General features: G+C 42.4%; 2 protein-coding genes across 5 annotated transcripts in view; one reads left to right on the top strand and one right to left on the bottom strand.

Annotated features, from left to right (window-relative positions):
* The window catches only part of WDR53 (WD repeat domain 53), a 42,941-nt gene extending 42,490 nt beyond the window's left edge, over nucleotides 1–451 (bottom strand). For 3 of the 4 annotated variants that reach the window (XM_088466661.1, XM_088466662.1, XM_088466659.1), the window contains exon 1: nucleotides 322–451. In XM_088466661.1, coding sequence (XP_088322787.1) covers nucleotides 322–439 — 118 coding nt within the window. In that variant the 5' untranslated portion in view covers nucleotides 440–451. The remainder of the gene's footprint in view (nucleotides 1–321) is intronic. The other variant, XM_088466660.1, reaches the window with a different exon arrangement.
* A 145-nt stretch (nucleotides 452–596) lies between these two features.
* Nucleotides 597–7,164, top strand: FBXO45 (F-box protein 45). The gene is made up of 3 exons (XM_088466862.1): nucleotides 597–1,081; nucleotides 2,646–3,002; nucleotides 3,550–7,164. The coding sequence occupies exons 1-3, from the start codon at nucleotides 788–790 to the stop codon at nucleotides 3,733–3,735; spliced, it is 837 nt and encodes a 278-aa protein (XP_088322988.1). The 5' UTR covers nucleotides 597–787; the 3' UTR covers nucleotides 3,736–7,164.
* Nucleotides 7,165–14,633: the final 7,469 nt, after the last annotated feature.

Genomic DNA, 14,633 nt, shown 5'->3' with positions numbered 1-14,633 from the left:
AGAACTACACATACCAGCATGCCTTGCCAGTTTTGCCATTTGGCTATGCTAAAAGTGTTGTCAAACATGCTGGGATTTGCAGTTCAACAACAGCTGGAGGGCCGCTTATTGCCCACCGCTGCTCCATACAGAAATTAGCATTGACTGTGGCTCTCAAGATGTTGTGGAACTACAAATACCAGCATGCACTGGTAGCCAGAGGCTGACCACGTCTCACAGCACCAGCATGCACGGGTTTACCACAAGCCAGCTATAGAGGAGGGTGACGGTGGAGAGCAGGCGCCTGTCAACGGGCTCTGAGCTCCGGAATCGCACACAGACCTGACCTGGCTCCAGGAGAGTAGCAGAGCAGACTCCTCGCTGTCACAGACTGAATGGCGGCGGCGGCAGCAGCTGACTGTGTTCTTCTCTCCAGAGAGCACACGCGCCACGCCCACATTGGCCAGCTCCATGCTGAAGTCATTACAGCACGCTCTGATTGGTAGACAGTCACACATTTTGTGTGCGACGCATGCGCAGCAGACCACCTCCCTGTGATTGGCTGTCGCACTGTCATAAGGAGGCCGGCCGCGCAACGTAGAACCCGGGAGGGTGAAAGCAGGAAGGAAGAGTTTGGTAGATCCTCTGGTCACCTAACGGCTGATTGGCTGCTCACTGAGTTATTTGTGCGGGCTCGGCCGTCGATTGGCTGCCGATTACGTGATGCAGCAGGATGCTGTTGCTCGGCGCCTGGTGATGAGGGAGTGTGGAGGTAATTGAGCCGCCGGTACCGGGAAATACGGAGGGAATGGCGGCCGCCGCCGTTCCCTCTGCTGCTCCCGCCGTGCCGCTTCCCCCTCCTCCTCCACCCCCGCCGCCCGCCTTAGGCACCGGACGGCTGCCGAGCCGTGTGCTGGAGCTGGTCTTCTCCTACCTGGAGCTGTCAGACCTCCGCAGCTGCGGCCTGGTATGTAAGCACTGGCACCGCTGCCTGCACGGGGACGAGAACAGCGACGTGTGGAGGAGCCTGTGCTTGCGGACCGTCAGCGAGGAGGCCCTGCGCACCGACGTGCTCTGCAACCTGCCCAGCTACAAGGCCAAGGTGAGGGCTCTGCCTGACACTCATGATGCTGGGGCACGGTGCCTGCACACTCCTCCCCCCTGGGCATTGTCAGTAATGGGAACCTTCGTCCACCTCACTCTTATTCATAGCTCTTATGGGAAACGTATCTATTCCTATACAGAAGGTTTCGTAGGGTGATATCTGGGCTCTTGGGTATTGGACAGGGTGCTGCTACCTGGAAAGAATTATTGGGTTTAAACTGCCCAAAGGGTGGAACTCATCAGCCACTGTCCAATGTCATACCCTACCGTCCACATGGGCATAGAGGGGGAATATAATCTGCTGGCGAACAAAGCAAACCCGCGAGGGGACAACTTTTATTTTTGTGGACTGTATGGGTAGGAAAACTCACTTCTGCCCTCACCCCACGTCACTTCCAGGTACAGAAACTGAAGGGGAAATATACCTTCCCTGCGCAGGATGGGTATCCACTGTAGGAGGTGTTGTGTTGGGTGATCCTACTCCCTTATTGGGTTCATGATGGTAGTGTGTTTAACGGTGAGTTCTGATGTTGCCGTTAATTCAAAGCACTGGTATGTTGTAAGGCTGTGGTTGCAGGGGTGCAACAGGTTGGCGGTCCAGAATCACATCACATTATCTATGGTCAATGTGCTAGGCAGAACCAATATAAAAGTACTGCCAATCATAACGTGTGGACAAACAGGAGCAGAATCCTGTCCAGCACCATATAGCTGAACCCAAAGCTGGGTACACACCTTACGACTATGCAACCAAGCGATTTGGTGTACAATATAACAATACATAGTGCTCTGCACAATTAGCCGTATGACAGCGCAATGTCTCGTTACATGCTGCATGCATCCACACCGTAGTTTATTGAATCGTCTCATTGGACGTGCAGGCTGCAGATGGGATTACTCAATAAACGATGGGTCGGACACACATACTATACTGTGTATACGATACATCATTCCGATCAGTGTCGGGATGGTATATCGTATAATGTGTATCCAGCTTAAGGATTACAGGTAAGCACAATTGACTTAATTTAGTTCTTGAATTTTTCAATAAGAAACTTTTGGTCTAGGGCTGATTTGCAGAAAATGCTGATACTCTAGGGTGTCATGATTCAAGAAAGTTTGAGAAATACTGTTGAAAAGAATAAGTTGACTTGAAACACTTAAGTTGCAGGATGCAAGTTGCATTGCCTCAACCTGGATGATCAGTTGTGGTAACTGGCATGCTCCAACTATAGTGCCAACTGCGAGTCTCGTAGCAGCACGCTAAGTCGGAAAACAGCATCGCGGCTGGCACTCAAGTCTGATTTCTGATCGCACCTCAGGAGGCTGCAAGCAGATTCCTGTAGTCTGACTTGATAGCACAGTCAATTGAATATCTCTGGGAGCTCCTTTCTGGGGCTGTTCAATGGTGCATGAATTGAATCACCCCCTATGTGTTTTTATAATTAATAGAACTGGTTTTCAAAAGCACACTTCAGTTTCCTGTAGAAGCAGTGCTCTAAAAAATATGTATTGTCATCCTCAGTGAATCTCTTCATGTAGAACATTCTTTTTAAATGCAGGTTCGAGCCTTCCAGCATGGTTTTAGCTCCAGCGACTGCTCTAGGAACGTTTACATTAAGAAAAACGGATTCACTCTACACCGGAATCCTATTGCTCAAAGCACTGATGGGGCACGTACCAAAATTGGCTTCAGTGAAGGGCGTCATGCCTGGGAGGTATGGTGGGAAGGGCCACTTGGCACTGTTGCAGTTATTGGCATTGCTACAAAACGGGCTCCCATGCAGTGTCAGGGTTATGTGGCACTTCTTGGAAGCGATGACCAAAGTTGGGGCTGGAACCTAGTTGATAATAACTTGCTGCATAATGGTGAAGTCAATGGAAGCTTTCCACAGTGTAATAATGCACCCAAATATCAGGTGAGTAAAAAAGTAGCTCTTTAATTGTAGTAATTCTCATCATAGAGAAACATTTCAAATTAATTATTATGTTAAGCAAGTGATAATTATCTATTTCTTTTTGTGTAGTTACTTTTCCCTAGAGATTTTGGTATTAATCAAGTTACCTGAATAATTTGCAAATAAACTATATTACAAAGCTTTTTATTATTGGTTTTCCATTACCATGCCAAGAATACATTGAGTAATTTGAATTGTGTTGAATCCCTCATGCACAGCATATTGGGGGGGGGGATTAGTGTTGGGATCAATACATCTTCTTTTTATTTTGGGAATCCAGTATTTCCATAATTACATTGTGCATCAGGATATTCTTTTAATTGATGCAAGATAGACTATTTAACATTATTTGTCTTGAACCAAACAAAACTTTATTTATACACTTATATTCTGTAGCAATAATTACAAATATTATAATCCTGTTGATAAACTTGCTAAAAAAAATATATTTTGTTCTTTTGGACAATGTCACAGATGTATTTTATTTATTGTTTTTCTTCAACTGCAGATAGGTGAAAGGATCAGAGTAATTTTGGACATGGAAGATAAGACCTTGGCCTTTGAGCGTGGATTTGAGTTTTTAGGAGTGGCATTTAGAGGACTTCCAAAGACCTCTCTATTTCCAGCAGTTTCTGCAGTGTATGGAAACACAGAAGTGACTTTGGTCTACCTAGGAAAGCCACTGGATGGATGATTTCTCTCCTGGAGTGGCCAGACAGGGGAGGCTATGCATGCAAAGGAGCAGAAAGCATGACCCTCTGTATGGGTACCAAAAAGACAGAAGCAATCAAGGGATCCTCCTACAAAGCCTGGAAGATTTTCCATCTGGTCTTAATATGATTGCGAAGAATCTGTGGGTCACTTTTATGTGTATGGAGATTAAGGGTTTAATTTTTTTCCTACCTGTTGAGAGATTGTTCATTTGTTGGTTTGGTGATTGTGAAACGGAAATGTGTTTTACTGATGGAGTACATATGGACATAGTCATGGGGGAAGTAGCACGTGATGCTCTCCCTACCTACCATTTCCATTCAAGAATGAAATGATTGGAGTTTCCGGTTTTTAATTCTGTTTTTTATTTAAAATGCTCAGGTCTTAACATCAGACCCAGAGATTGTATGGTATTTTATTGCAGATGGGTTTTAAGCCTGTATTTCAAAATGGTACCTTATATTTTTGTTTGTATAACTTTTTTTATTTTTTTTTTAATTTGTTATGCTTTCTTTTTGATTCAAGCTTTGAAGCTGGTCAGGGAATACAATTCTGCCTTCCCCCTTATCTTTTATCTTTTTACTATTGGCTCAGGTCTGGCTTACTTAAAGGGAAATTATCACGTAACCATACGGAAGTATTTTCAAGAGTGTTCTTTATATTCATTAGTGCATCTTTGTCGTGTTTTACAGTGAATAGTGTAGGATTCTCTCATTCCATGGGAAAGTGTATTTTATTAAATCATGCTGTATGTAATGCACAAGTTGAAGTAGGATGGTTGTCCTTTAATTTTAAAGCCGTGAGTCCGAATTAGTGTTTTAGGACATTGTTCACTTTTCATTGCTGAATGTTTCAGAAAAGTTTACAGGTAATATAGGAAGTGTATTAAAAAAAGAAAAAAAGATGAGATCCAGAAACTACATATTAATTGAGACTAAAGACTCGTCTTTGTACTTAAATGACGGAAGTTTTGTTTCTGTAGATCACATTGTAGATTTAACTGAACATGAAGGGGGGATTCAATTGTTTTTTCTTTCGTGCCCAATCTGTCTAAAGTGATGGGATATCTGTGGGCAATATTAAATTTTGTGGGTGGCTCCCATGCCTTTTTCGTCAGTCGCGCCCAGTAGCACTGGGTTTAGATTAGTAAAGCTGCTAAACCTGCACAAAGTGTTTGTTCGTGTCCCCAAACACTAGATTTTCTTTTTGTAAAATTTAGAGCAAAAATCTGCGCACTTGTGGCATTCGCTGCAGATCGGAGGAACAATTGAATTGCTCCATTGGGCGCTCATTACTAACAGCCATGGGCGTCAACAAGTGAGTTTTCCTTCCTAATGATGTAATCTACTGATAACCAACATCAATAGGACATATATATTTTAAACAGGTTCTTTTATGCTATCAATTACAGAGGTTGTAATTTTTAATAACCTTATATTTTAGGCTTTTTTTTACTGCATGCTCTACAGCAGGGGTGGGGACCCTTTTTTCTGCCGAGGGCCATTTTGATATATTTAACACTATTTGTGGACCTGGTGCAGGCCACGCCCCCTCCCTGTGATGTCACAAGGGGGCAGGCCACAATCTCCGGTGATTACAGCAATGCCCGGAGCGTCCTGAGCTGTAAGGGCAGCGTTTTGACCGTCTGAAGCATCCTAAGGACGCTCCAGGCAGCACTGCTGCATAGATTCTGGCTGCAGGGTGCCATTCTAGGCAGCCTGCCAGCCAGATGAGGCTAGCAGAGAAAAGCTCAGAGGGCCAGACTAAATGATTCCGCAGGGCCTTATATGGCCCCCGGGCCTGAGGTTCCCCATCCGTGCTCTACAGTGTAGCCAGTCACTGTTTGTAGTAAGGTAATGTAGAGTCTGCACTCCCCCCTGCTGGTTTAGTGTAATGCTGGGTACGCACTGGCAGATATATTGGGCGATCAATTGACCAGTGTGTACTAGCGATATGTCTGTGAGCAATGTCGTTCAGACATATTGCGTTGGCTATGCTGCGCAGCCGATGGTGGTTATATCTGCAGATATATCTGTCCATCATGCTGTGTGTGTGCCCGTACACTTTCAGGTGTGGGGAGGGGGTCGCAGCGGGAAAAGGTTGTGGTTCAGTGTGTATGAACAACCATCCTCTGCAGATCACTCGATCTGCAGATATATCTACTAGGTGTGTACCCAGCCTAACTGAATTTGGTTCCCTTGACTGACAGTAAAAGACCAATCGCTGCTAGGATAAAAAAAATTCTCCTCCCTTCCAAAATGTATTAGATTTTTAATGCCATGTCACAAGGACCACTGTATGTGGAAGTTATTGTAGGTTAATCTGATTCGATCAGCTAGGGTATGGCATGTCTACTTACAGACCCAGTAAAGGTGCGTATCCATTTGCTGACAATGAAGGACAGAACGTTATCGTTCAGTCGTTCATTATACTCTGCAGAGCCCACACTGAACGATATGTCGTTCAGTGCAGGCAAGCTCCCTCATCCCCGAACATGCTCAGCCTGACGATATAGTCAGGTTGACCGTCATGTTCGGGTGATGAGCGATGCCGACAAAGACGACCAGCAGGAACGCGCATCACTGGTTGATGCCGACATTTTTCTGCACGATTAATGAGCAATTGAACTATAACTGTCCTCTTTCAATCACTAATCTTTCTCGTGTAGTGGATACGCGGCTTAAGACAGGGTTTGCAGGTGGGTTATAATCGTAAAGTTTGTAAAACTGGTCTGTCTTTGCTGGGGGTCACGCCTTTTGAACAAAATAAGTATCTCAATTCTTTATACGGAGGGTCACGTTTCATCCTAATTAGTTTTAGCAGAGCAGGTAATAGACTTAGGGCCGTATTCAATTAGAAGCGAACCGCAAAGATCTGCGAAAAAGTATCGCCTATTGCAACTTTTCGCTTGTGGGAAACTTATCTCCGTATTCAATTCCATCCGCTTTTCGCGTACGCGGAAAGTCAGTGCAGTGTAATAGGCGAAAAAGATTCACCTCTGAATAGCAGGAGAAAAGTGCAAATTTTTTGTTTTGGGGTGCAAGGTGGGGAAACCACTCAGAACCCTTGGGACAGCCCCCCAAAAGACAACTGTCAAAAAATTCAAGGAAAAAATCTAAACACCCCAAAAAAAGTACTTTGAATTAGGGGACAAGTTCGCATACTAGCGAAATAACCCCTTCTTAGAGCAGCCCCAGAACCTTAAGTGTTTTGGGGATTGCAGGTGCTTTTATGAGGGCGGAATTTAACTTTTACTAAAACTTCACTTTAGAGACAATAAAAGAAGCTTGCAACTATTTTCAGGTACCCCAAATTTGACAGGACTACTTATTCTCACCAAAAAATACTGCTGTATGCCATCCTTTACCACTTGTGCAAGGATCCCCCAATGTTTCTGCATTTTTTTTTTATTTTTTTTTTGGGGGGGGGGGGGGGGCGGGGGTCAGGCTGATTTCCCCGATTCTGACACCACTTTCCACCTGTTCTGACTTCCCGTGTCGCCGTTTTTGCATCTTTTGGAATTTGATAGGAATAGGGCGAATAGCGAGTGCACGCATGATAAGTTTCTGCGGCTAAAATACGCAATGTAGGCGAGAAGTCCGGCATGCAAAACTTTTTTTTTTTTATCGTTTACGCGAAACTAATTGAATATGGCCCTATGTGTGTATTCTCATTAAATGTCAGTAGTGGAAGCTAGGATAATATCCCTTCCAAAAAGAATGACCTGCTAACCTTTTAAGCAAGCTTTAGTGTGGTGCACTCTAAACTCATTACAAAATGTTCCGTTACTCTTGTGCAGTGACATTGTTGAAATCGGCCTAAATGGCTGTATCAGTGGGCTTGACCCCTGGCACCTAGCTCAGTAAGATGAGATGGTAGAGTGGGAGGACAAGCTCACCTTGTAAATCCATGTAGCATAAATTTAACAGATTTAAACTAATTTGTGCATATCTCTATGTCATGCTATTTGTAGTTTTAAAGAACTGGGTCAAGAATTGATGTGCATTTATGCTGTCTATATGGAATTATGCTATTTACATAACGGCCATATCTGCTGATTAACGTTATCTGTGACAAACTTGAAAAGTGGAGGGAGCAGTTTGCTGCAGTAAAGTGCGGCATATGAGCTGCTTGAGACTAATCCTATACCATCTTCTATGTTGGTAAATAAAATGTCCACCTTTTCAAATTGACTTTATTGTATTGGCAAATAAGGAAGCTACGTTTCATAGAAACATATAATTTGATGGCAGATAAGCACCTCTTGGCTCATCTAGTCTGATATTGAAAAAAAATATATATATATATATATATATATATATAAAAAATATATATATATATTTTTTTTTAACACTTTGGTAACCTCAACCCTATTTGATCCTATGATCTTTGTAAGGATATCATTATGCCTATCCCAAGCACCACCTCTGGTAGGCGGCCACCTCTATTATTGGAGTGCTGACATTAATTGCTAAACTGTTAGTGTTATTTCCCAGATGTGTTCATTCTAAAGATTTCCCCCTTTCAGGATAGCACCTGTCTTGAATGATTGAAATATTGTCTACCTGAGTAGACTGTCATGTTTGAAAAGGAAAGTCATGCAGGTATGATTTGACATTTTATAAAGTTTTGGCTCCAGTTGAGGAGAATGGAGAAGTTGGCACATCCCCTGCCCCCACCCACCCCTCAGTGGTTAAATGGGCTTGGCCTCTATGGACAAAGAAGAATGTGAATGTAGATTCCAGGAGGGTGCTATCAGAAATCCATAAGTGCATCCTCTGGGCTGGTAACCCAAATCCATTGAATTGGCTCCCTGCCACTTTAGACTGTTGCTAATTCCCTGACTATTGATTTGCCCCCCCAACAATATTTTGAGCGATTTGGCCAATTCTGACGCATCGGAACGCCAAAACGCTCATATTGTCTAGTGTGTACACACGATGCCGATGCGCGCACTACCGCTGGTCATCCATCGCATCCTTAGATCTTTTGTACTTGCAGAAAGATCTGAGGATGTCGTTAGTGATGCCATGCTGCCGAATGCTGCATGGCCCCCTCTAATGCCCCCACCCCGCCATCGCTGCCGGCATTAGCAAGTGTGTATGCACTTGCTGATGCTGGCATCCTCGCTGGTTAAGTCCCACACAATAGATCGGCTGGGTACACATCATTTAATATGTAACCAGCTAAGTGTGGTTTTATTTGTTTTTTCAAATGAGTTTAGAGGCCTAGGGTGCTCTTATCTGTGGGGATTATTAGGCGACAGCTACACATGCAATGCAAATGTCTAAATCAAATTAATCCTCTCTATGCATGGGAACATACTTTCATTGTCTCAACATGTCATTAAATTAATATAACACTTGTACTTTGAAACCAGTTAGAGCTTTGTGTTAACATGAAGAGAAAAGTGTGGCTTATTTACAATAGAAGGTTTTTTTTTTTTTTTTTTTTGTGCTGAACTGTAATTGAAAATGATCCAGGGAGGAAGTCCTTACTGTTTGGCTACTGCGTGCATTTGTATTATAGGACACTTAAAAATATTTTAATTTGAGATTTTGGCTATTTTCCTATATGACTTTTATAGTGCTTTTCACACATTATGTGCAGAAGAAGCATATCAAAAATAGGACATGAGTCAATAGCGCTGCTCCCACCGTTGCATTTTAAAATCCTAAACTCTGTTTTAAACATTCTGGGACACAGAGTTCTTGTGTCAACTTGTGCTACCAGTAAAATAGATTATATGCCTGACAGTGCTTTATATTAAAACTCATCATTAAAGGTCATCTATACCGCATGTTCTACCTTCTCAGTGCTGAATGGGTGAACAGACCATTTTATTTCAGTAACCCCTCTCCCAGCAGCCTTGTGTTTATGTAAGACTGCCATCGCTATGGATGCTGCTACTTGTCTTGTCAGGTTAAAGGCTTTGTTTGGGGGCCTTATATGCTGTAATGAAGAGACTGGTTCAGAAAGAGCTGCTGCCGTCTGTGTGTCTGGCACTATATTACTCTGTCACAGCTGCCATCACTGGCACAGTAGTCTTGGGCATGGTGCAATGAGCACTACTGGAGAGCCTCTGCCTAGTTTAGTTTCTGGAATATATACAGTGATGCTATCAAATGGACATTTATCAGAGGGGAGAATAAATGTAACTAGTGAACTGTGCTTTGATACTTTTCTTTCTGCATTCAACAGCACTACAGATCCAGACTTCAACATCTTTTATGAGCTAATTAATCTGAAGTGAACCTTTTGTGATGATGTAAATACATATTTATTATTTGTCTTGTGGGTTTTTTTTAAGGGAACCTTCTGTTGCTCATTATGTTATTTATCTCTGCCTTTCATTGGGTGATGTTACACTTTTTTTTTTTTTTTAACCTATACTTGGTCATGTGTACAGTCCTGTTGATATATTGGTAAACTTGTTAGTTCCATATTTTGCTTCGATTTCCTAAATATTTCTGTAATTCTGCGCCTGCATTGTGCTGTGAATGCAAAGAACTAAATTTACTTTTGAAAATCATGCTATTAATTATCTGTCCATTATATTTGCATTTATTATACATGGTAAGATGCCAACTACTCTACCTTGCTGTTCCCAATATTCACAAAACAATTTGGCATCTGATTATCCTGTTACACTTGATTGGACACATGATACTGATGTAGTTGGCAAAGGCAGCCATATGTTTTGTTTTGTTTTTTGTTTGTTTGTTTTTTCTCTGAATTGCTTATGGTTTGATACTTAACTTTTTACTGCAGATTCTGTGGTCAATTCAATTAGCAGGCCTCAGATTTTTGTGCGCACCTCTACAGGGGCTAATGAAAATCTGCTATATAGGCGCAATGCGGAATCTCTTTATGGAATGTGATTCACACCTAATGGAGTAGCCTTCTATATGTTAAGCAATGATGAAAGACTGACTCTGAGATACTGTACAGGGTAATGGAAAGTTCTGAGTATTGTCCTCTCTGGCTTGTGCCCTTCCTTGAGCAGATCTTAATTCAAATGAAACGATAAACCTCAGACTGTGCTTTCATATTGAAAATAAAGGGATGTGTTTTAAAGGGAATTTGGTCTGTTCGCAATTATTCATTCTCAATATCTGAGAAGCTATTTGCACTAACTGGTCCTCAATCAAGCTGGCTTCTGGGCAGCACAGCAGTGTGTTGTCAAATTTTAAACAAATTAATTGTACTGCTCTCCCTCATTACTAGCCTCTGGTCCTGCCATGTCTTGCCTTCCATTTCAATATGGAAACCCGGAGGGCATTTGCACAGCTGCCCTACGAACTTTGTTATTGATGTGGTAAGATAACTGCTGTTACATTTTATTAAATAAACTGTGCTTTTCTGTGTCAAATAGCACACACTGCTTGCAATTGTTTTTTGTACTTTCACAAAAGTGCAATATGTTTTTTTTTTTTTTTTTTTTTTTTCCTTGTCACTTGTAAGCAAATAACTATTGACCTATCTCTTGTTTGAATAGGCTTCATAAGACATAGCATTACGGACGAGCTACTGGTAATGAATTGGATGAAAAGCGAAATCCTTACAGTGGATCTATGTCTTAACATACACATCCACTTAGCGATAATACTGATCGATTTGCATGATTATGACATAGTGATCGTGCACAAATCATGCACTTTTAGGTCGGAAATGACCAGCGATGCGCACTCCTGATGGTCGTTTCTGACATCAGTCATCGCACGAAAATGCTGTACAATCTGACGATAACGTCAGATTCAGCCTGGTAGTGGATGATTGATGTGCCTACACTGACTGACTGAACGTTCATTGTAGGCACAGACTGACAAACGACTGCACGATTACACTGTTGTAATCGTGCAGTCGTTTTGATGTGTGCCTTAAGGCACAGTAGAGGCATTTGTTTTGTAGTTTGAAGCAGTATGCAGCCTAATCCTGGGTGTACACTATGCGATATGTCGTTCAGCCGACAAGTGACCTACAGTATCACTAGTGCATGTCTACAGATATGTCTGTGAGTAATGTAGTTCAGGCATATCGCGTTGGGCCCTGCACCACAGCTGATGCCGATATATCGACATGTCTGGCTGTGTGTACGGGCGACCTGCTGACATGTCACCTGGGCAGGCAAATGTAAATGCCTGTTGAGTTGTGATGTCAGTGCAGACTTATTGAATGGCAGATTGGTAAGTGTGTATTGACTTGCCAATCGTCTGCTCTGTCTGTGGAACCCTGGGTCGACAGACAAGATTTCCAGGTGTGGACCTAGTCTAACCAGTTGCTGGCAAGGAGTGGCCTATGTGAGGCATGGCCTGACTTATTCATGAGACTTGATACAGATTTATCACAATTTTTCATAATCTATTGAAATTGGGTTTATTTTGTCACTGATCCAGAAAGAAAACTTAACGAAGTAGACTTGAACGCATCTCTGGACTCCATGCAAGCCCTCCAAAGTAAATCTTGACTTTGTATGTTAAGAAGTTGTATTCTCTGCATCCAGGGCAGATCCCTATAAGTAGGCAATGGTGGGAAGAGATGTCAATGGCCATCCATGGCATTTGCACTCGGTAAGCAGGCCAGTCACACCATGCAGAAGAGGGTGCATCATCGTCCCCCTGGGTGGAATCCTGATTAGCGTACCAGTGAAGTGGAGAGATGTCAACATCCAGGTGGGCATACTGATCAGCAGGCCACCCTGGCCAGAGGAGTTAATCTTCATCTGCTGGCAGCGTATGGCTGCATGGAGCATGATCTTAAACTTTAAGTAGGGACACAGTGGGAGCTGAGATTGTGAGGGTAGAGAGATTTGTGCACAGCTGGCCTACCTGAAGGGTGCTAGTATGCATTGCATGAAAAGTAATATATTATGACCCCACTCACCCCAGGACCAATTAAAACAAAAGGTTACTTACCCTCTCCCTAGAAACAGTGTGATCAGATTTGTGTAGACATGCTAGGCAGGGGCAGCATTAAACAAAAAATACAATTATATTTGTCTTTAACTGTATCCACACTTGTCACAGTCCTCTACCTTACTAGTCACAAAATAAATATAATAGTGACACTGGTGGTCCAGTTATTTTGGCTCTGTTATGGCAGAGGGCTGGAATGATATGGCAGAGGATACAGTTCATATTATATATACAATTTATAAATATTTTCTGTCCACATGTATTGAAATACACCTACATATTACCTCTGTGCACTACATGTCATGTTACACATAATGCCTGAGCGCTGTGCATCTTTGTAACTTTTTACCTTCAAATGTATTATTCTGAAAGTGCCCTGGATACGACCCACAAGCAGTTTCTGCCGATTACAATGATAAGCGGCATGCCTATATTCTGTGTGAGACTGGCTGTATCTTCATGCGTAACGCTATGTTAGTGTCAGCGGCTCAAACCAGACGCATTTGAAGGTAAAAAGTTGCATGAAAAGGCATCTGCCCTACGGAGCCACGGCATGGCGCAACTAGAAGGGCTGTTTAACACACAAGGAAAGATGTAAGTGGACACATCTGTACTGAAAAGATGGGCATAGGTGCCCTTCCCGGCATGTGTAAAAGTGATAATTTACATTATTTTCTTGGGGGGGGGGAAGGTCTGCTGAGGTGCCTAAGTTTTCTGTATATATGTAACTTCCTTCCAAGCCTTAAAGCTTTTCTAATACAAACTTGACTGATTTTCAGCTGCGTTCACACTACCTACCAGCAACCCAGCTAACCACTGCCAGGCTCCAGTACCACTACATAGGTGCGATTTCCAAACAGACCAGCCACCACCAGCAGAGAATTCCTCTGTATGTGTGATTTCCAGACATAGCCATCACCAGCAGACAGTTTCTCATCCTGGGCAGCCAACTCATTGTGGTCTGTAGTGGGTTTATTTGTTTTTCTCAGTCTAACTTCCTTTCAAAGTTTTAATTTTTCTAAAACGCATACAGTACTCTCCATTTGTAGCTCTGCAGCAAGATGTCAAAGTGTTTACTGGAAAATGGAATATTCTGTGCAACTTGTAAAGCAAAGATGAAGAGTTTAATTTGCAAGTGGCTGTAAGTATTTCTAACAGCGTTTTACAGAGACATGTAAATATTGAGCAGTAGAGACCGGGCATCTAGACTGGATGTAGTTTATATGCCAGCTGTTGGGATGCCATCACAGTAATCCCAACACTTGTCAGAATCCAGGTGCTGGCTTCCTGACTGTAAGTATTGGGGTTAGGCTGCAGGGATGGTTAGGATACTTACCGACTGGTCAGTATATGGTCGTCAGGATTCTTGGTACCGGCATCCTGTACCCAACCCATCTGGACAACATGTGAAAGACCTTTTAATTGTGTGAGTATAACAAGTCGTTATACATGCTGAAAAAGTCACATAAATACAGATGAAACTGAAGACAATTAAGAACAGTTTACTGGATAGCTAAGGAACATGTTGCAGAAGCAAAATGTTGGTTCCTGATAGAGCTGCAGGTAGTTAGTGAGTTTTTTGGTTATAGCTTTTGTAGTTAGTGTACAATGACATGTATGTTAATTGCTTACATATTTCACACTTTTCATTAAATTTGAATAAAACAAAATGTGTTTCCTTAAGAAAAGGGAATAGTGTCCTAGCAGGGTTTATCTGCACCATTCCCCAGTCTTGCAAATGATGGACACTGGCAGAAACAGATGGAGAAAATCTAAAAGAAGAACTGCTGTATTTGGCATAATCTGTGATCAATCACGTGATATAGTAAACTACAAAATAAAACATATATAATATAAATTATAAAACGTTACCAGCGAGGGCCTGGGGAAAACAACACTAAGACATATCGCTACTATTGAGGATGGTATAGCTAGTACAATTATTGTTGCTATACTTAATACTTTA

Source organism: Taudactylus pleione, unplaced genomic scaffold (genome assembly GCF_031769625.1).
Source record: "Taudactylus pleione unplaced genomic scaffold, aTauple2 ptg000066l, whole genome shotgun sequence".
Classification (NCBI taxonomy): domain Eukaryota; kingdom Metazoa; phylum Chordata; class Amphibia; order Anura; family Myobatrachidae; genus Taudactylus; species Taudactylus pleione.
Note: the sequence above shows the minus strand (reverse complement) of the source record. Positions and strands in the feature narration are given on the sequence as shown.